Genomic DNA, 23,518 nt, shown 5'->3' with positions numbered 1-23,518 from the left:
GTAGAGGGAACAAGGGAAATACGTGTCTCTGTCTGGATTTGAGCAGACCTGTCAGCTTTTCCTCACCGCGTAATAGCTTAAGAGATTTCAGAAGTTAATAACCAGCACTAAGGGGCCTTGAAATTGGAGATTCCAGGAAACTTTTACATCTCATTTCTTTGAAGCCACATTTTCTAAGAGCTTCTCATTTCATTGCTGTGCAGCTGGAGTCCATTAATTTTCATGTCTGAAGAAACACTAGTACACGTGTTTACAGTTATATATCTGAACAGTTTATTTGTGGATTCCAATTTTGAGATTGCATAAATTTTGAGCTTGTATAAATGAGGATTCTCTGAACTTCCTAGCAAAGGGATTCTATTTGCAATGTGCTTGTATTTTGATGGCATAAGTTTAAGAAAGAATCATTGGTTAGGGGGGTTTATGTTAATTTTAAAATACTTTTCTTTATGATTTTAAAACACACACACACACACACACACACACACACACACACACACACACACACTGATCACTTGCCAATGGTGCCATATATAGGAGTGGGGCCTTAGTAACCCTTCCCACATCCATGCTGGAATCCTCACTGCTTAACATTGTGTAGATCTCATGCCCGTAGCCACAGTGGCTGTGAGTTCATATGGGAAGCAGGCATGTCATATATGGAAGACAGAATTTCATAGCTCTCCTCTATATCTTCTAGTTTGTAATTTTCTTTCTGTTTCTTCTTATATGCTGTGTCCCCTGCACCTGGAATAATGGACGTCTATGGCTGAGTACTCATGATCACTCATTCTCAGCACTTGACTAGATATGAGTTCATGCATTAACCACTACAAAAAAGAAGCTTCTCTGACCAAAGTTTAGTGCAACACAAATCTATGAGTACAAACATAAATATTTAAAAGGCAGCAGTTGGACAATATGACTACTTAAGAAAACAGCTGTTGTAGATTGGCCTATAGGGTCTATGATCTCCCAAGTCTTGGAGATTTGACCAGATTTGCAGGAATAGGCATGAATTCCCTCTTGAGACATTGGCCCCGATAAAATCAGAAAGCAACTGGTTATCTGAGAAACAACCATGGCACTAATGTACCAGTTAGCACATCTTGCTTGGGTAGGTCATTATTGTAGCCTACAGGGTCCAGTGCTGAATAAGACCATTAATGTCTCTTCTCTCCCACAAGCTGATGTACCACCTCCAGTACTATGCCTCCTAGCCAACAGGAAAAGAGTTTTCTGGTCAGTTCAAGATTGATTTTTCTACGTTCTGCAACTAATCTGTATGGTGTACTCAGCAGGAGAGTCTTACCACCCAGTTCAAGTAAGCAACCAAGAACAATAGCCATACCTCAAAGGTTTGGGAGTCTCAGGCGTGTAGCATGCTTTCTTGTTGGACTATCTTTGTACCACCAGCCCACAAATAATGACCCAGAGATTTATTATTAATTATGAAGCTTCACCTTAGCTTATGCGTTTTCACAACTAGCTCTTACAACTTAATTAACCCATGTAATTTTTAATCTACATTTTACCATGTAGTTCTGTTAGCCACTCTTAGTTGGGCACATCTGACTTGTTCTGAGACTGCTGGTAAAATTTCAATTTTCTGCTTTCTCCTCCCAGTTTCTCTCTCTGCCTGGAAGTCCTGTCTATTCTCTACTGTCTACCATTATCCATTTAGCTCTTTATTAAACCAATCAGAGCAACACATCTCTATGCAGGATACTAATATTCTGCAACACAGGAGACTCTCCAAATAATAAATAAAGAAATATATATCTCATCTAGAAGCAGAATTTTTGTTTGAAAACCTATGGCTTCTTGTAAATCATGCTGAATATCTCTGTTAAAATTCCTTTTAAAACTATATTTTCCAATCAGATTATATGCCACTAATTATTACATGAGTTTTCCAAACATCATTAGTTTTGGTTAAATCACACCTCTCCCAAATAGCTCCCATTCTTCTTCTAGCACCTCACTGGCACAAATGATTTAAAAGTACGACTTTACAACATTGGGTTTAGGGTTCACCTAGGCTACTATTTGCAGAAGTTATTGCTTCTGCTCTATTCTATTCAGTGTAGTTTCCCAACATGAGTTGATCTTCAACCCATCTCAGCACATCTCTCAAACCCAAAATGCTCTATTTCCCAGCACCGACCCTTCATATAAATCCCAAATCTACTGATAAGTCTCTCCCAAATCTTTTTCACTTAGAGGAATAAAATAAAATACTCGCTTCAAGATTACATCAGAAAGCCAGGCAAATGACTGTAACTTCAGAAAAGGTCAGTCCATCTGATATATTTTCTCAGGGTCACCATTATTTCACCAAAAAGTAATCAAAAATTTTCAAATTATGTATAATTTGTACATATATGTGTTAAATGCTGGGCACTGTCTAACACTGCACACATTTCACAGACAATTTTAAGTGGTGAATGCTGTCACAGGATAAATTATCAGTGGATTTATAAAGCCAGGAGCCAGTTCTATAAAGATGCTATTTCAAATGCCTGAAATTCCTAGATACTTTGCAGTGTCTCCTACTTTCATGTAAGTCATTCAGTTGAAGAACTAAGACTACAGTCAATGCTGTTCCTGTTGTGAAATTCATATAAAACATTCTGGTTGATCAGGTCTAAGAAGACAGAGCCATGGTTGATGAAGAAACACATGAATATAATAGAGAAAATAAGCTACTAGAACATGTGACAATAGTTTAAAATTTTACATTTTCTACAATGAAGAAAGTACAGCCTGGAGGTAGAATTTTATTTCTGAGGAGAACGAAAGGGCTGGATGTGGAGAAACATGTTTGTAGGATTGCAAGTATATTAGAACTGATCGACCTGAATTATCAAAGAATACCATATATAGAATCAGGATGGAGTAGCAGGTGACAAGGGTCCACACAAAGATTAGGATGGATTGAATATCTCTGGATACAGGGGAGACTCTAGGGCAGTTCTGGGCACTGTGAATATGCTGTCCCTTCTCTCTTGTGCTTATGCAGGATGCACACCATGGTGACACTAGTCCAGACCATGAGACACAAATACAGACCATCACTGAAGCACAACAGAAACAAATACAGTGAAGCTGTATCAGTTCCAGAAACAAACCCAGCACAGTATCCAAAACTGAATCTGTTAGTGCCATTCCTGCTTTTATGAGGACCAGTTAGTCTTACAGCAGCTGGGATGTTTAGGATCAGATGTACAAACAGGCTCAATGAGCTTGAGAGACCAATATACTCAATAGCTCTGTGTTTAAGCTTCATCCATCTTGGGCTGCTGGATGTTGTGATTGCCTGAAAGCAGCTGAGGAGACATATAGTGCACAGGAAAATTCCTTGGGGTACTAGACTAAAGTACACACCAAGTTTACATATAAAGTCATCCAGGAAAAAATTCAAACCAAATTCTGACACTATTTGTGGAATCCTTCTTGAGATAATAACCAAAAAGTTAGCAAAGATTAGGTGTTTTATAATCAGGTCATTCAGCATCAATCTCTTTTCAGTAAATATCAAAATGAAATAATAAAGCAGAAGTGACCAGTTGCCCAGGATTCCTTTGGCTGTCTGGGAGAAGAGGATCCCCACTGCTACATTCTCAGTAGTTATTCTTTCCCTATCAAGAAAAAGAAAAAGATATAGATAAATTACTGATATTAAAGGATCAAGGGGAGGAAATTTGATACCATATGTTAAGGAATAATTTCTGTTGAGATAAATAATATAAATTTTAAACACTGGAGGCTTGAAACTATCCTATATTCTCAACTTTGGAAACTTCTATTCATCAATCAAAAGCCTTTCTTTGTGTAGGCCAAACATTCCTCTTTGTGTTGGTATTGCTCAGTCTCCTTTTCCATTTTCTAAAAATCTTTTTAAAAAATATTGAAATTTATTTATGTGGATGTGTGTGGGCATGTGTATATATAACCATGTTTTTTAGTTCCTACATAGATCAGAAGTGCCAGGCATTACAGGCTGTTATGAGTCATCTGAAACAGATGTTGTAAACCAATAGAAGTCATCTGTAAAACCAGCAAGTTATGAACTGCTGAGCCATCACTTTAGACCCCTCTCACCTAGTATCTCCATAGCCACATGATATCTCTCTCTATTATGATATCTATCTTTTTCATTGCTCTCCCACTCTGTCCCTGTTCCAGCTTGACCATCCCATTCCCTTATGTTCTCATCCCCCATCACCTACCCTCCATTGCCCCCCCATCCCCATTTTACTCATGGAGGTCTCATCTATTTTCCCTTCCTTGGGTGATCCATGTGTCCAGCTTAGAGTCCTCCTTGTTAGCTAGGTTCTTTGGAGTTCTGGGTTGTAGTCTGGTTATCCTTTACCCTACATTTAGTATCCACTTATGAATGAGTACATACCATTTTTATATGTACTTCTGAGTCTGGGTTACCTCACTCAGGATGGTATTTTCTAGTTCCATCCATTTGCCTGCAAATTTTATGATGTCATTGTTGTTACTGCTGAGTAGTACTCCATTGTGTATATGTACTGCATTATCTTTATCCATTCTTCAGTTGAGGGATATCTAGGTGGATTTCAGGTTCTGACTATTACAAAAATGCTGCTATAAACATAATTGAGCATGTGTCCTTGTGGTATAATTGAGTATCCCTTGGGTATATGCCCAAGAGTGGTATAGTTGGGTCTTGTGGTAGATTGATTCCGAATTTTCTGAGAAACTGCCATACTGATTCCAAATTGCCTATACAAATTTACACTTGCACCAACAGTGGAGGAGTGTTCCCCTTGCTCCACATCCTCTCAAACATAAGCTGTCTGCAGTGTTTTTCATCTTAGCCATTCTGACAGGTATAAGATAGTATCTCAGGGTGGTTTTGATTTGCATCTCCCTGATGACAAAAGATGCTGAGCAATTCCTTAAATGTCTTTCAGCCATTTGAAATTCATCCTTCAAGAATTCTCTGTTTAGCTCTATAGCCCATTTTTAATTGGATTGTTTGTTATCCTAAGGTCTCATTTCTTGAGTTCTTTATATATTTTGGAGATCAGCCCTCTATCCCATGTGGGGCTGATGAAGATCTTTTTCCATTCTGTAGGCTGTTGTTTGGTCTTATTGACAGTGTACTTTGCTCTACAAAAGCTTCTCAGTTTCAGGAGGTCCCATTTATTAATTGTTGCTTTCAGTGTCTGTGCTACTGGTGTTATATTTAGCAAGTGCTCTCCTGTGCCAATGCATTCAAGACTACTTTCTACTTTCTCGTCTATCAGGTTCAGTGTAACTGGTTTTAAATTGAGGTCTTTGGTCGACTGGGACTTGAGTTGTGCATGGTGATAGATATTGATCTATTTGCAATCTTCTGCAAGTTGACATTCAGTTATGCCACCACCATTTGGTGAAGACGCTTTCTTTTTTCCATTGTACAGTTTTGGCTTCTTTGTCAAAAATTAGATGTGCATAGGTGTGTAGATTAATATCAGCATCTTTATTTCTATTTCATTGGTTGACATGTCTGTTTCTATGTCAATACCAAGATGTTTTTATTACTATAGTATAGTAGAGCTTGATGTCAGAGATGGTTATGCCTCCAGAGGTGGTTTTGTTGTGCAGTATTGTTTTAGCTATCGTGGGTTTCTTGTTTTTCCATATGAAGTTGAGTATTATTCTTTCCAGGTCTGTGAAGAATTGTGTTGGGATTTTGATGGGGTTGCATTGAATCTGTAGATTGCTTTTGGTATGATTGTCATTTTTACTATGTTCGTGTTACTATGAGCATGGGATATCTTTCCATTTTCTGATGTCTTCTCCAATTTCTTTCTTCCTGACCTTAAAGTTCTTGTCATACAGGTCCTTCACTTGCTAAGTTAGGATTACCCCAAGGTATTTTATATTATTTATGGCTATTGTAAAGGGTAGTGTTTTTCTGACTTCTTTCTTAGCCTGGTAATCATTTGTATATGGGACAGCTACTGACTTTTTTGAGTTAATCTTGTATCCTGCCACATTACTGAAGCTGTTTGTCAGCTGTAGGAGTTCTCTCGTAGAATTTTTGGGGTCACTTATGCATACTATCATATCATCTGCAAGTAGAAAAAGTTTGACTTCTTCTTTTACAATTTGTATAACCTTGATCACTTTTTGTTGTCTTATTGCTCTAGTAAGAACTTTGAGTACTATGTTGAATAGATATTGGGGGAGTGGACAGCCTTGGCTTGTTCCTGATTTTAGTGGAATCGCTTTGAGTTTCTCTCCATTTAATTTTATATTGGCTGTCTGCATGCTGTAAATTGCCTTTATTATGTTTAGGTATGTTCCTTGTATTCCTGATCTCTCCAAGATTTTTATCATGAAGGAGTATTGGATTTTGTCAAAGACTTTTTCAGCATCTAATGAGATGATCCTTTTTTTCTTTCAGTTTGTCTATATGGTGTATCACATTGACATATTTTCATATGTTGAATCATCCTTGCATCTCTGGGATGAAGCTGACTTGGTCATGGTAGATAAGTTTTTGATGTGTTCTTAGATTTAGTTTGCCAGTATTTTAGTATTTTTGCTTCGATGTTTATGAGGGAGATTGGTCTGTAATTCTCTTTCTTTGTTGCATCTTTGTGTAGTATGGGTATTGGTGTAATTGTAGACTCATAAAAAAGAGTTTGGTAATCTACCTTCTGTTTCTATTGTGTTGAACAATTCGAGGAGTATTGGTGTTAGCTCTTCTTTGAAATTCTGGTAGAATTCTGCACTGAAACCATCTGGCCCTGGACTTTTTTGACTGGGAGTCTTTTAATGACTATTTCTATGTCCTTAGGATTTATAGTTCTATTTAAATTGTTTATCTGATCTTGATTTAATTTAATCCAGATTTAATTTAATTCCTATCCAGAAAATTGTCCATTTCTTTTAGATTTTAAATTTTGTGGAGTACAGGTTTTGAAGCATGACATGATGATTCTCTAGATATCCTCATTGTCTATTGTTATGTTTGTTTGGTTTCTTTATTATTAGAAACATGGTTTTACTGTGTAACCCTGCATGGCCAAGAGCTTAGGGAAATTATTCACCCTCTGCTTCCAACGTGCTCAATCAATGATGCTGACAACCACACAGTACTATTTATTTGAGTGTCTTAATCTGTACACAAGTTCTCATTTAATAATTTCCTTTATTCCACATTTACACTCTTTTGAGCTTTGTTTTAAATTGAGAATTTCATGACTGAAACCAATTCCAAGTACACTGCTGCCATAATGGCCAGTCATGTTCCTAAGAGCACAGGCAGTGTGCATCCCTGGAGAAATTGTATATGAGGGAGGATCAGATGAATTTAAGCCCATGTGGAAAACAAAGGCTGGCCCCTTAAAAAAAGGCTGATCCTCCTTTAATGGCTTGAGGAGTGGAAGGCAACATTGTGGCCAGAGCTCATAAGGAATTAACATTTTTTCTCTAGGAACAGTGACTCAACATTGGAAATACTGTGTAAATAGTGACTCTAGGGAAAAATAACCTGGGAATGCCACGATGACATCATTAGAGTTGAGGGATAGAGAGATGAACCAACCTCCAGTCTGGGTAGCCTATGCAAGCAGGTTGAGGGCAGGTTATCTGTCTGTAGATGTAACCAATCGTATTATTAAAATAAGAAACACAGAGCCAAGGTAAAAGAGAAAAGCCGAGAGGTCAGAGCTCAGAGATAAAATCTTACCTCCTGCAGTGCTCCTAGCTTCCCCGAGAGAGGGAGGTACTTCCTGTGTCCCTGTTTAAATAATCTTTCTGTTCTGCCTTCTCATTGGTTGTAAACCCAACCACATGACTGCCTCATCACTGCCTGTAAGTACCGCCCTCCAGGTCTTAAAGGCGTATGTCTCCAATACTGGCTGTATCCCTGAACACACAGAAATCTACCTAGCTCTTCTAACCACCACGCTCTTACTATGGCTCTAATAGCTCTGACCCCAGGGCAACTTTATTTATTAACATAAAATTAAAATAACATTTCAGTACAAATAAAATATCACCACATCTGTCTTCAAAAAGTTCATTGATAATTGTCATCTGATATCCTCTAGATCCATTTCTCCAACAGGGACAGGAAACCTGTAATTGGTTTATTCTTTACTTTTGGGGGGACCAGCACCCAGCTCCCATATAAATACATGGAGAATTATTGTAACTTTCCATTGCTCAACCTTTAGAGTGTGGCTTATTTCAAGACAGGTTTTCTAACTGAAATTATCCCATTTCTTTTTAACTACATGTTGCTTCTGGGCTTTTTACTATTCTATATATCTTCCTTTTCTTCTTGCATCCTGGCTGTCTGTGTGACTGGTCCCTGGATTCCTCCTCTCCATCTCCTTTTCTTGCCCCTCTTTCTTCTATAGAGCCTAGATTTCTTCTCCTATTTATTCTCTCTGCCTGGCAGCTATGCCTATCCCTCTTTACTGCTTAGCTGCCTTCCATTCGGCTCTTTATTAAACCAACTGGGTATTTTAGACAGCTCAAGCAACACAGCTTCACAGAGTTAAACAAATGCAGCATAAAAAAATGCAACACATCTTTGCATCATTAAACAAATATTTCACAGCATAAACAAATGTAACACATCTTCAACTTATATTCCACAACAAAAGCCCTCTTTTCTCAGAACATGTCCTCAAACAAGTCAAGAGGCCTTTGAAACAACAGAAATCAGCAACTCCAGCACAAGAGAATGCAAGGATACTCTTGCAGATGCCACAAGATACATTCTTGGCAAGGTTCAGTAGGGAACCTGGACGACAGAGGGGTGTCTTGTGGGGTTACCTTCCCAAACAGTTTCACAGACTCTCTTATTTCCACAGGGCATGAAAACAGAGCCTATGGCCACAATTCTCTCTGGAATGTTGAAGGAAATGGCTGTGTTACTAGTCTTATAAATAAGATAGATTCCCTTGTTATCCAGAGAGGGCAGTATCCCAAGCCTGAAGATATGGGTGTTTCTTTTGGAATGCCTCAGGATGTCAGCAGAGCAAGTCAAAATACCTCCAGCTGTTAGAAGAATGCCCCTGGGACCCTATATACCAAAATCATGAGATAATATCAACATATGCAGATCAAAGCTCAAGAATCCAGCAAAATCTCAAAACTACAAATTTGAGGAGCAGATCAAAGCTCAAGAACCCAGCAAAATCTCAAAACTACAAATTTGAGGAATGTTCCAAAATCTTCAAATATCCCTTTACCTTTTCAGCCCACCACAGAAGACACAGCAATGAGAGGCCATTTGGCTGTCCCATTTGTCAGAAAGGCTTCTATCCAGTCTCAGACTTCCTTGTTCATGAGTTCCTACATAAACAAGAGAAGCCACAAGACCAACCTGAAAGCTCATGAGAGGATTCACACATGAGAGAAGCCCTACACCTGCTCCCCATGTAACCATAGCTTCCACAAATCAGCCACATACACCGTCACCTAAGGAATTGTCACAAATCAGCATGAATTTTGTACCTCCTCCCCCAAGGTTAGCAGGGCTACAGCTCAGTGTCTCATCTGCACATGAAGAAGTGTATAGCTTCTATCTAGTACTTAGTCAATGCAGATGTGCCTTTAACTTCTGGATGGTTCCATCCATCTATTCTCTCATTCTAATGACATGTAAGGGTAAGGAAGATGAGTGATTTGACAGTTTGTTCACTAAAGATCACCAAATGCCTAAATATTGGTTGTTATCTTAATTCTCATTTGTAAATACATGTTGATACTTCTGTGTATCTCCTGTGTGTTATGTTTCATGTGAGTATGTATACGTCCTATGTGTTAGTGGGTGCCTCTTTGTAGGGTTGTTGGGCCTTACCTTCTACCTTATTTGAGACAGACTGTTTTGTTCTACAGTTTGAATCCCAGGAGAGATAGCTCTGAAGATCTTAGAGATCATCTTGTCTTCATTCTCCACACCTATTAGGAGCTCATAGGACAGATGTCTCTGTCACTGGATCTGCCTTTCAAAATTTTTTGTTTCACTTTATTTTATCTTATTTCATTTTATTTTGTGTGTGTGTCTAAGTGTCTATATGTTTACATTTGTGAAGAATCCCCTACATGTCAGAAGTGTCATCAGATCCTCAGGATCTGGAATCACAAGCTCTTCTGAGCTGTCATATCTGAGCTTGAAACTGAACCTGGTAATATACAAGAGTAAGAAAGGTTCTTAACTACTGAGCTATCACTCCAATCCTTGGAACTGTGTTCTAATGTTGTTCAAACATACAAATTTTGGTCATCAGATTTCTACATCAAACACATTTATCTACTGAAATATTGTCCTGTCTCTTGAATGCTTCCCCTTTGATATGTTAATAGGCACCTCAGGTAGGCATTTTTCCTGAGTGTCTTTGTATCCTAACAGTTTTGAATTGTGGATACTATCTAGGATACAAGGTGATAGGGAAAGTCCCTCTTGGGGCAAGGCCATGCAGCTTGCCTCTACTTTAATAGCAACAGAGCTCTGTTCCTGCTGCATGCCTCTCTGCCATATGCTTTGTGCCCAAAGGACTGGCAGAAAAGTTCCCATTCTAATTCCTAATTGCTTCCTTGAAGGTGCTCATTTTGTTTTCTTTTGTGACATGACCAAGGTGTTTGAAAGTTACTTCAGATCCTTGTGGAGATGCTGTCATCATGGGTCTAGAAGTGAGTTGAAAATCACCAATCTTCTGGGAAAGAGTACCAAGAGATTATGAACCTTTAAATCGGGGAAAGTGTCCCATCCCAGTTATAGCAGAGTCTCACTTCTCATGGCAACACCTACCATCATGGTGTCACGGAGCACTGAGGTGAGTGACCAGAGAATAGGAGTAGCAAGAAGTAAAGACATTAGAAGCACTCCTTGGAGAAGCCATGCTTTCGCTATTGGAGAAGTTTTATTCTCTAGCTAAGTGCCTCTCTTAATTGTACTTGTACTTAAAAATATTTAAAAAATCTTTCAACAGCTCTGCTAAAAGGAAAGAGAAAAGGAAGTGAGGAAGGAAAGAAGACAGAAAGAAAGGAAGGAAGAAGAAAAAGACAGAAGGGAGGAAAGAATATAAAGAAATATGTGGGGTAGGGTAAACTCTGGTATTGGTTCAGGAACAGGGAATTTGAATGGGTTTTTGGATGAAATTGGAGCTACTTATAACTCAGTGCAGAGTCAACTGTCGCCAATCCCCCCCCAAGGTGTGTGAACCCTGCTCCTCCAATGAGCTGGTACTGAGTCTCTCATAGTAGAAATATCTTAGTAAAATATCTCTTAGTGATATCACCTCATTTTCACCTGCCTAGCTTCACTTGGTCGCCTCTGTCTCTATCTCTCCTCTCTGGCTGTGGCTCCATCTCCATCTTTCTCACATTCTCTCTATCTCTTTCTACATGCCTCTTCCTAAGTTTTAGGTTTTTTTGGTTTTTTGAGACAGGGTTTCTCTGTGTAGCTTTGTGCCTTTCATGGAACTCACTTGGTAGCCCAGGCTGGCCTCGAACTCACAGAGATCCGCCTGCCTCTGCCTCCTGGATGCTGGGATTAAAGGCATGTGCCACCACCACCCGGCCTAAGTTTTAGTTTTTAAAGGGAAGATTTAGTTAGATTCTTCTTTTTGTTTACTAATGATACTGGGGAATCACAACCAGGGCCTTGCACCAATAGGACAAGCCATGAGCTACATCCCCATCTCATCCTAAATAGCTTGAAGTACTTTTAATGCTTTTATTCCTATTATGAATCAACTTATATACTTCTGGAAAATGCTATATTCTATTTTTGTGTTTAAATAGCTTGATTTCTGAACGAGTAAAATAGAACATTGATACTGGTAATTAAAATTTTTATCTATGATAGAATTATAGGGTAGTTTTCTACTAGGAAATTTTTTTGGAAGCTTGAAGATTAAGAGTTAAAAATTAAATGAATTACAAGTAAGGAATAGATGCATACCAGGAGTATGCTTTATTTCTTGGTATTTCAGCTATACTTAAACATGAAAGATGTTTTCATGATTCTGTTTCTATGTTTCACTTAATATACCCCAAAATTGGTTGTTAGAAGCTTCCAGCTCATGAGTTATCTGCAAGAACATAAAGGAACAGTACTCTGGTCATATGAAGAATTAGGTCTCTTCCCCTCTGGAAAATACACACAGGTGTGTTTGGCTTTCTATGTTCGTTATCTTGGTCCCTGTCTACAATTTCAGAAGCTATCATGTATCTGTTTCATGTCAGGGAAGTCATTAATAAGTGAACCCCAAACCCAAATAACAGCATCAAAATTCTATTATATTGTATACCCATCAAATACTTTTCTAATTCTTCCTTATAGACAAAAATGCAAGTTTTGCAATACGACCTCAAGATTTGTATCACCAATGAGCCAAAGTCAGTGTCATTTTAAATGACTGTCATCCCTGTAACTGTGTAGCACACAACATTGCAAGAATTTCTCATTTATTGACCACAGTGTCCTTACTTTTTAAGTTAAAATCAAGTTTTTTTATAGATTTATTTATTTATTATGTACACAGAAGAGGGTCTCATTACAGATGGTTGTGAGCCACCATGTGGGTGCTGGGAATTGAACTCAGGACCTCTGGAAGAGCAGTCGGTGCTCTTAACCTCTGAGCCATCTCTCCAGCCCAAAATCAAGTTTTAAATACAAATATTTATCATATTAACTATTGTCAGTTTATAGTCCAGTCATGTGAAAAATAATCCTATTGTTCTGCAGCTGATTTCCAGAACATTTCATCACAAACCTAAAACTCTGTGCCCAAGAAACAAACACTCATCACCTTCTCTTTGCATCCCTGTGAATCATCACTCTAATGTATTTTACATTTTCATCCCTTGATTCAGTGACTGTTGGAAGGAATATGCACATCACACAGCATGCAGGTGTGGAGATTAGAAGATGTTTGAGGATTTGGTACTCACCTTTCATCATGTGGTTTGGATTTTAAAATTTTAATTAGCAAACATAGTACTTCAGTTCATTATGAAATTTTCAAGCAAATTGATTATTCTCTTCTGCTTTTCTTGTCCATTCCCCCAAAATACCCTTCCACCTCCCTATACCTTTGTAATTCTTTTCACTTTAATGACACATTTGTCCTATTTCCTCCCCCTTTACTTCTCAATACCACTTTCTTCTGCATCTTTTGATCTCCTTTCTGGAAGCATATCCTATAAACACATACTCTCAACACTTTCGTACATGTGGACATTGTTATCCATGTCCCTCTTTGAGAAAGAACATGTATTTTTTGTTTTCCTGTGTCTCTGTCACCTTCTTGACTTCCTTGTAAGTTTTTCTTGAGTATTTCATGGTTTCATTCTCCTTTACAGATGAACAAAATTCTACTGTATGTATGTATGTATGTATGTATGTATGTATGTATGTATATATATACATACATATACATACACATATATATATATCACTTCCATTATCTACTGATATATATATATATATATATATATATATATATATATATATATATGATGGACATATGGACATCATTTCCTTGTTATTGTGAATACTGCAGCAGTTTACTTGGATTTACAAACTTCTCTCAGGTAATACATAGTCCTTCGTGTATATGCTCAGAAATTATACAGCTGTGTTACATAGTAATTCCACTTTTAGTATATTGAGAAAGCTTTTATATAATTCTATAATGAACTTAATACATTCTATCCCACCAGTATAGAATGTAGAATCCTTTTCCACATTGTCAGTATTTGTTGTTTTGTATTCTCTTGATGTTAATCATTCCAAGGGTTGCAATGGAGTCTCAAAGTAGTTTGAATTTCCCTGATAGCTAAATATGTAGAAGGCTTTTAAAAATCATTTACTCCCTTATTTGTCTTCTCTCTCCCCATTTCATTAACCGGATTGATAACTGGAAAGTTTGTGAAGAGACTGTTCATTCTTTATTTTACTTTATACATTCCAGTTTAAAAGCTCCTTAGTGAAATACAGAAGTCAATAACTCTCTTCCATTCTGTAGGATGTATCACCCCTCAGCTGGTAGTTTTCTTTAATGTGAAGAAAGTTTCTAATTTCATGCACTTCCACTCTTTAATTTTTGGTGCATTTCCTGTGCTATTGGGCCTTGTTGCCATTACCTACATCGTGTATTACTAACATTTTCCTCAGAGTTTTAGTATTTCAACTTTTGAATAAACATTAATTTTTGTACACTGTAAGGTTATATAGAGATATTGCTGTACTTATGCGGTGAATATTAATTTTATGCAAAGCCATTCAAGATCAGAGGGTCTGGCCACTTAGCTACACAAAATGGTCAAGAAAGAAGTGATTGTATCTTCCTGAGATTCTTCCTAAGAACTGCTGAGACTCAGCAGGGAAATGATGGGGAATGCCAGACCCCTCATTTATCCTTCTTACTCAACACTTGGTAATGATTTATAAATTTTGTTGAAGAAAACTAATACTAATTTGTAAATCTTCTACAACATTCTATGTTCCTAGAGAGTAGACACAAGGGATCTTATTTCACCATGTGCTCGACAGCTTTAACTCCCGCTTTTGTTTATGTTTATTTGTTTTAATTAATACGTGTTTATACCGCATGTGATTATAGCTCATTGCAACTTTGATTTGCATCTCCTCATTGTATTCCCTTAATTACTGGTGGTGTTGAGCCTCATTTTGCACACATTTTGGACATTTTTAATTGTTCATAGGAAAATTATCCAGGGATGAAATCCATCTCTTATTTGTTTTATATTTAAGATTTTTCAAACTTAGTTTTAAATACTCTTTTTAGGGTAGAAAGATGAGTCAGTGTTTCAGAGTGCATACTGCTCTTACTTTGAATCTGAGTCCAGTTACTAGCTCCTACCGGTGGCTCACAACCATCTACAAATCCAGCTGTGGGAGAACCCATGCCTCTGGCCCCTGCTAGGATTCACTTTCATATGCAACCACCACTAGCACACACACAATTAACACTAAAATATATCTTAAAATAAAATATTCTTTATATTCTGAATATTTAACCCTGCATTCTAAAAATGATTTTCCTTATTTTCTCATGCATTTCCTGATGAATTTTGAGTTTTGGTCATGTGAATTTCAGAAATTATGGCATGTTTTAAAAATTCTATCTTTGAAAATTGACCCTAAATCACTGTGTTTGGTCAAAAGCAATGAAAACATTAGACTTTGGGGGAGGGATTTTTGAGACAAAGTTTCACTTTGTGTAGCACTTGCTGTCCTGAAACTAACTCTGTAGATCAGGTGAGCCTCAAATTTATATGTATGTCTGCCTCAATCTCTTTATTACTATTTTGAAAGTTATGTGGTACATCATCCAGCGAAAACACTAATCTTTAGTAAAAATATCCAAAAATTTCCATTTAAAGAGTGCAGATATGTCCTTCAATAAAGAACAAAGTTTTAGAAATTCTTCTTCAATGAGAGAGCTATGTAAATACAGTAAATGGATACATATATTATTTTAGCTAACATCTTGAAATAATTCACATCAATAATATATTTCCAGTTTCTATTGACCATAATAATTTTTTTCTTTTCTCCTTTTTTTAATTAAAAGATTTTCTATTCATTTTACATATCAACCACAGATTCCCTCCTCCCACCCCCCAGCCTTCCCCTGCAATCCACCTGCCATTCCCACCTCCTTTAAGGCAAGGTCTCCCATGGGGAGTCAGCAGAGCCTGGTACATTCAGTTGAAGCAGGTCCAAAGCCCTCCTCCCTGCACCAAGGCTGCTCTATGTGTCTCAGCATAGGCCCTAGGTTCTCAAAAGCCAGCTCATGCACTAGGGACAGGTCCCATCCCCACTCTCTGGGGACCTCCTGAACAGTTTAAGCTAAACCACTGTCTCGCTTATCCAGAGGGCCTTGTCCAGTACCATGGGGGCTCCTCAGCTATTGGTCCATAGTTCATGTGTTTCCACTAGTTTGGCTAGTTGTCTCTGTACTTTTTCCAATCATGGTCTTGATATCTCTTGCTCATAGAATCTCTCCTCTCTCTCTCATCGATTGGATTGCTGGATCTCTGCCTGTGTCCTGGCTGTGGATCTCTGCATCTGCTCCCATCAGTCACTGGATGAGGGTTCTATGATGACCATTAGGGTATTCAGGCATTTGATCATCAGAGTATGTTAGCTGAGGCACCCTCTCGATCATTGCCAATAGTCTATGGTGGAGTCATCTTTGTGGATTCCTGGGGACCTCTCTAGTACTCTGCTTCTCCATATTCCCATGGTGCCTTCATTTATCAAACCATAATAAACTTATTTACAATTTTAATAGGAATGAAAATGGCTTCTGGCAACTTGGCAATGGGAATTTTCCTCTTTTCTCAGATTACAGTGGGAGTGCTTGGAAATTCCTCAATATTATTTTATTATCTCATTTTGATAGTCACTGGAAAGCATTTAATGCCAAAAGATCTGATTATACAGCATTTGACTTTCGCCAACTGCTTGTCTATCATCTCAAGAGGCATTCCACGGACAATGTCAGATTTTGGATTCGAGTATTTCCTAGATGATGTTGGATGTAAATTGATCGTGTATATTTGCCGAATAACAAGGGGGATGTCCCTGTATGCCATGTGCCTACTAAGTTGCTTCCAAGTGATCACAATCAACCCCAGCAACTCCTGGTGGATCACTCTTAAACACAGAGCCACAAAGTATATTGGTCCCTCCTGCTCACTAGGCTGGCTTGTGCACCTGCTTCTAAACGTCTTGACTCCAACAAGAGTGTCAGGGCCCATTTACAACAAAAATGCAACTAGCAGGATGAATTATGGGTACTGCTCATGGTTTGCTTCCGGCAACGTGACTACAGCACTTTATATGTTCTTACTGTGCTTCTCTGATGGCCTGTGTCTGGGTCTCATGGCCTGCTCAAGTGTCTCCATGGTGAGTCTCCTCTACAGACATAAGAGACAAGTCAAGTACATTCACAGTGCTCAGAACTTTCTGAAAGTCTCTCCTGAGGACAGAGCTGCTCAAACTATCCTCATCCTGGTGTGCATATTTGTCATCTCTTACTCATTCTCATCCATTGTGGTCATCTTCACAACCTATTCCAAAGGTCCAATACTATGGGGAGTAAGTGCATTTCTCTTTCTAGAAATATGCTTTCCCATAGTTTGCCCCTTTGTTCTCATCAGCAATATCAAGTCTAGTTCCAGCATATTTTTACCCTGCTGTGGTAAGAGAAAGCTTCTCCCAAGTTTGACATGACCCCTCTTATCTGCATTTGTTCATATATTGGCATATTCTTTTATCTGTTGTATAATGCCAAGACTTCAGATTAGAAATATCAAGCATCTTCCTGCCTCCATCTCTTTTAGCAAATCCTACTGGTGTGGGCCACAACAACTGTCAATAACACTCAAGTCCATATAGATCAAATGCCTCAACATAAAATCTGATACAATGAACCTGACAGCATAGAAAATGAGGAATAGCATTAAACTCATTCATATAGGGACAACTTCCTGAACAGACCATGTATAGTGCAAGTACTAAGATCAACAATTAATAACTGGGACCTCATGAAGCTGAAAAGCTTCTGTAAGGCAAAGGACACTGGCAATATGACAGAATGGCAGCCTGTAGAATGTGAAAATGTCTCAGCAACTCTACATATACAGAGAGCTGATATCCAAAATTCATAAATAACTGTAGATGGAATTCTAAACAGTCTTATTAAATAAGAAACACAGAGCCAAATGCAGAGTTAAAAGCCCAAGAGATCAGAGCACTATCGAAGCCTTTAGCTTACCAGTCGCTGCCGTCTTTCCCTTGAGAGAGAGAGAAAGAGAACTTCTCCTGTGTGACCTGTCTTTATATTGCCTTTGTGTTCTACCTTCTCATTGGCTTTAAACCCAACCACATGATTTCCTCGTCACTGCCTGTCTATACAGACATCCAGGTCTCCATGGTTTATACTGAGATTAAAGGTTCAGGTACCACTTGGCTGTGTCCTTGAACACACAGAGACTCTTCCTGCCATGTTATCAGATTAAGGGTGTGTGTCACCACCTCCGGACTTCTGCTAAATGGCTGGCATTTAGCTCTGACTCCTAGGCAACTTTATTTACTAACACACAAATTAAATCACATTTCAGCATAAATAAAATATCCTCATAAATGACTCAAGAAACTAGATGTGAATTAACCATACAATCTAATTTTAAAATGAGGTACAGATCTGAACAGAGAATTCTCACTAGAGGAGATTCAAATGTCTAAAAAAAACACACTTAAAAATGATAATGTCCTTAGTTATTGGGGAAATGCATATCAAAACTACTTTGAGATTCTATCTTACACTTGTCAGAATAACTAAGGTCAGTAACAAGTGATAGCTCGTGCTGGTGAGGATGTGGAGCAAGAAGAACATTCCTCCATTGCTGGTGGGAATGCAAACTTGTTCAGCCACTATGGAAATCAGTGTTGCAGTTCCTCAAAAAAAAAACTGGCAATGGTTCTACCTCAAGATGCAGTTTTCCACTCTATGCATATACCTAAAGGATCCTCCATTCTACCCAAAAGATAGTTGATCAACTATATTCATAGTATCTTTATCCATAATAGCCAGAAACTGGAAACAACTTATATGGCCCCCAATTGTAGAATGGGTAAAGAAAATGTGACACATTCACATAATGGAGTAGTATCAGTAGTTAAAAAATGGCATAATTAAATTTTCAGGTGAATAGATGGGACTTTAAAAAGTAATTGTGAGTGAAATAACCTGTTGCAGAATATTTGTTTAGCTACACAAAGATGTGCTGCATTTGTTTAACTTTGTATAGATGTGTTGAATTTGTTTAACTATGTACAGATATGTTGCATTTATTTATGTTGTGGAACATTTGTTTAACTATGTAAAGATGTTTTGCTGTTTTACTTTGCCTGCCTAAGGTACCTGATTGGTCTAATAAAAAGATGAACTGTCAATATTGAGGGAGGAGGTATAGGCATAACTTCCATGCAGGGAATGTAAATAAAAGGAGGAATTGAGGCTCCAGAGGGAAAGAAAAAGGAGAAGAAAGAAAAGGAGACATCAGGGGCCAGCCAGCCACACACAGAGGAAACAGGATAGTAGAACGTACAGAATGGAAAAAAGGTAAAAAGCCTCAAAGTGAAACACAGGTGTATAGGAATAGGTTAAACTAAGTTAAAAGACTTAATGTAAGGGACAAGCTTAAGCTAAGGCTGAGCATTCATAATTAATAATATATCTGATTGTCCTTATTTGGGAAGTGGTTAGTGGCCCAAAGACAATGCCAACCCCAGTAACACATACCCTGAATGACAACCAGGTATGTGCTCATTTGTAATTGGATATTAGCTGTAAAGTAAAGGATATGCATGCTACAACCCACAGACGCCGAGTGGCTAAGTAACAAAGAGGGCTCAAGTGGTGACACATGGATCTCCTATGGAGGGGGAAATTGAATAGACTTTGCAGGTGGACTGGGGGTAGGTATGGATGGGAATGGGTGGGATCAGGTTTGGGTGGAAGGAAGGAAGGAAAGAGTATGGGGGGAGAAGACAAAAATTAGACAGCATTTGGGGGAGGGGTGATGTGGAAACCTAGTACAGTGGAAACTCCCTGGAATCTGCAAGGGTGACCCTAGTAAGGACTCCTATTAATGAAGGATATGGAGCCTGAATCATCTTCTGTATCGAGACAAGACTTCTAGTCATGGAACTGGGACACCAACCCAGCCACATAACCCTCAACCTACAATCTGTCCTGACTGCAAGTTGTGCTGGGGCAATGGTTGCACAGAACTTAGGGGAGCGGCAAAGCAATGGTTTAATTTGAGGCCCACATCACAAGAGGGAGTCCAAGTCCAACACTGCCTGGATGACCAGGCATAGAGCCTGAATTGTCCAGAAACATGGATTGGTGCCTAATCCAGCCCTCATAAGAGAGGCTATCTCTGACAGCTGTTGGGAACTGATGCAGAGACCCAAAGCCAAACATTAGTCAGAGAGAGAGAACCCTGGTTGGTGGTCTAGGGGGACCCACAGAGGCTTCCTAGTAAGGACTTACTTAAGGTCAGAAAGTCTGAGCTTGCTTTACCCAGCAGGGCTGCATAATAGGATGATTCGGCCAAATGCATGGTTACCAGGTGTTTTGAAGGGTCTACACTTGGTGTACATTATGCTTTGGTATTGAAAGTAGGAGATCTTTTGCTCCTCCTCTTGCTGATGTCTAAAAAGGCCATCATGATTAAACTCTGGGCAGTTGGGTATTGACCTAGGGCCCTCCTGAAGCTGTCCTGTGTCTCTATCATTTTTCTTCTCCTATATTTCTATCTAATACTTCCTCATTCCTCTCTCCTCCCCCCAAGATCCCTTGGACAGGTCTCCTACATATGGTGCCTGACAGTGGGACTTGGGGAAGGAGGATAAAGAGAAGAAACATCACAGGTTAAGGAAGCATGCTCAGATAATTAATTATAGAGCAGTGATTCTCTTTTTCAGGAGTATAATTGTAAATATAGAACAGGGCAATAGTAAACATTTGTTTGTATATTTGCTTGTAGATAGCTTGAAATCTAGGGGAACTAAGGCTAGGCTGCAGCAAGTCTCTCTCTCTCTCTCTCTCTCTCTCTCTCTCTCAAGTTAGTTCTGAAAATGTAGGCTTAGGTATAATAGAAAATAATTTAGGATAGAATAGATTTTCCACAGTGTAGGAGCCAGTATACAGAAATCAGTGTCTGGGACTGAGCAGCCACAGCTAGACCAAGCAGCCACTATAGATTTAGCAGTACAAGAAGAAGCAGTGACTTCAGAAGCCCCCTCCACAAGCAGGAGCAGCGGGAGCAGCAGCTGACTTAGCATCTGCCTTGCTGAGACCTTCAGGGCATTATTGAGTATCTCAGGTAGAAGATGCCAAGAGAGCCAGCTCAAGCAGTGAGGGTCTATGCATTTTCTGCTATGAAGGAGCTTTGGTAAAGAGAGCACAGTCAGCCAGGACTTGCCAGTAAGCACCACACAGACATGGCTGGAGGCTGTGCTCTGTGGCCTTGACAAGCTGGGCAAGAGAAGGCATACAAGCAGTGGTAGAGGCTTTGTGCCCCAGTGGCCAGAGTAGGCCTGTCACCCAGGGCCAGAGTCCCCAGTAGCCAGGGCCAAATGCGGGGACACTCTAGAAGATCAAGGGTTTTGATGTTTTTTTTCTTGAATTCTTTATATGTTTTGGCGATCAGCCCTCTGTCAGATGTGGGGTTGGTGAAGAACTTTCCCAATTCTGTAGGCTGCCATTTTGTTTTATTTACTGTATCCTTTGCCTTACAGAAGCTTCTCAATTTCAGGAGGTCCCATTTATTGTTGCTCTCAGTGCCTGTGCTACTACTAGTGTTATATTTAGGAAGTGATCTCCTGTGCCAATGCATTCAAGAATACTTTCTACTTTCTCTTCTATCAGGTTCAGTGTAACTTGTTTTATGTTGAGATCTTTGATCCACTTGGACTTCAGTTTTGTACATGGCAATAGATATGGATATAGTTGTAATTTTCTACATGTTGACATCCAATTATATTGAAGATACTTTATTTTTTCCATGGTACAGTTTTGGCTTCTTTGTCAAAAATCAGATGTTCATAGGGGTATGGATTAATGTCAGGGTCTTCAATTTGATTACATTGGTCCACATGTTGGTTTTTATGCCAATACCAAGCTATTTTATTACTATAGTTCTAAAGTAAATTTTGAGGTCATCCATGATGATGCCTCCAGAGGTGGCTTTATTGTACATGTTTGTTTTAGCTATGTTTTTTTTTGTTTTTGTTTTCCCATATGAAGTTGAGTATTGTTTTTTCCAGATCTGTGAAAAATTGCCAACACATTTCTTTACAGATCTTTAAAAAACAATATTCAGTTTTATATAGAAACACAGAAAAATCTAAGGTAGAAAAAATACTGAATAATAAATGAACTGTGGGAGGTGCCACTATCCCAAATTTCCATTTGTACTACAGAGCTATGGTAATTTAAAAAAAACACTAAAATCAATAATTAATAAGTGGGCAAAGGTGTCCTATGGAAATCTCCAAACAACCCAGGCTGTTTCCAAGTTTATAGGCTACTCCCCACAAACTGACAGCAAGGCTCTATTGCTGAAGACAACACCTACATAACTTATTGAAGGTGAAAAAGTCAGCTGGTGCCTACATAGATAGAGCCTTTACCACCTCTATGATCTAGTGTCTTTGGTACAAGAAGGTACTCTGTATCCCACCAAAATAGAAACATAATCATGCCCCTATCTCCAAACGTTTTATCTACAAAGGTGTTTTGCCAAAGTGGCACAAAGCTTGTGAGGGTAACCAACCAACATCGGATTTTACTTGAAGTCCACTCCATATAATGGAACCCATTACCAGCACTGCTAGACCAAGAACATGAGACTAGATATCCCAGGGACTGAAGGTACCCAAATACAAAAAAAATTGTAGTAGTAAAATAACTCCTAATGGCATTCTGCTATACTCATATATCAGTGCCTTGCTCTGTCATTATCAGAGAAGCTTCCTTCTACAGGAGACAGGAAGAAATACAGAGGACATTACACAGAGAGTGAGAGACCTTGGAACACTCTACCATAAACAGGATGTCTTTATCAAATTCCCCCCACCCTCTGGTCTCAGAGAACACCTCAGAAGAGGGTGTGGGAAGAGTGTAAGAGCCAGGGGGGATGGAAGGCACCAAGAAAATATCAAAGCTCAAATTAAATTAAGCAGCATGCTCAGAATCTCCACAGATCTGCACCAGATCCTCTGTGTATATATTCTGGCTTCCCGTTTAGTGTTGAGATTCCTTTGTGTGTGGATGAGTAGGTGGGTCATCTGGTGCCTTTTTATGGGCTCGTTTCCTTCTGTTTGTGTTGTCCAACTTCAGTGTGTTGCTTTTTATTTTAATTTTATACTTCATTTTATAGGAAGGGAGTGTGGTGGTAATCTAATTGTATTGAAATATTATTTTGATTTGTACTGAAATATTAATTTGATTGTATGTTAATAAATAAAGTTGTCTGGGGGTCAGAGCTATTAGAGCCATAGCAAGAGTGTGGCGGTGGTGGCACACGCCTTTAATCCCATAGATATCTGTGTGTTCAGGGTCAGAGCTATTAGAGCCATAGCAAGAGTGTGGCGGTGGTGGCACACGCCTTTAATCCCATAAGATCTCTGTGTGTTCAGGGATACAGCCAGCATTGGAGACATATGCCTTTAAGACCTAGGGGGCTGTACATTCAGACAGTGACGAGGCAGTCATGTGTTTGGGTTTACAACCAATGAGAAGGCAGAACAACATACTTTAAAAATACGAACCGAGAGGAAGTAGGTCTCTTTTCGCGAAGCTGGGACAGCAGGAGGAAGGGTGAGATTTTAGCTCTGAGCTCTGACCTCTTGGCTTTCTCTTTTACATTGTTTCTGTGTTTCTTATTTAATAAGACGGTTGGTTACATCTACATCTGG

General features: G+C 38.9%; 1 protein-coding gene across 1 annotated transcript; it reads left to right on the top strand.

Annotated features, from left to right (window-relative positions):
- Positions 1–16,291: 16,291 nt before the first annotated feature.
- On the top strand, positions 16,292–17,257 carry LOC102907006 (vomeronasal type-1 receptor 4-like). Its single transcript, XM_006996364.2, has one exon. The coding sequence runs from the start codon at positions 16,316–16,318 to the stop codon at positions 17,255–17,257; it is 942 nt and encodes a 313-aa protein (XP_006996426.1). The 5' UTR covers positions 16,292–16,315.
- Positions 17,258–23,518: the final 6,261 nt, after the last annotated feature.

This window comes from Peromyscus maniculatus, chromosome 1 (assembly GCF_049852395.1).
Source record: "Peromyscus maniculatus bairdii isolate BWxNUB_F1_BW_parent chromosome 1, HU_Pman_BW_mat_3.1, whole genome shotgun sequence".
In the NCBI taxonomy this organism is placed as follows: Eukaryota; Metazoa; Chordata; class Mammalia; order Rodentia; family Cricetidae; genus Peromyscus; species Peromyscus maniculatus.
The sequence above is the reverse complement of the archived record's forward strand: the minus strand, read 5'-3'. Positions and strand labels throughout refer to the sequence as shown.

What these genes read in the sequence shown, in the direction of transcription:
- LOC102907006 (XM_006996364.2), top strand. Translation starts at nt 16,316, where the DNA reads ATGAAAATGGCTTCTGGCAACTTGGCAATGGGAATTTTCCTCTTTTCT.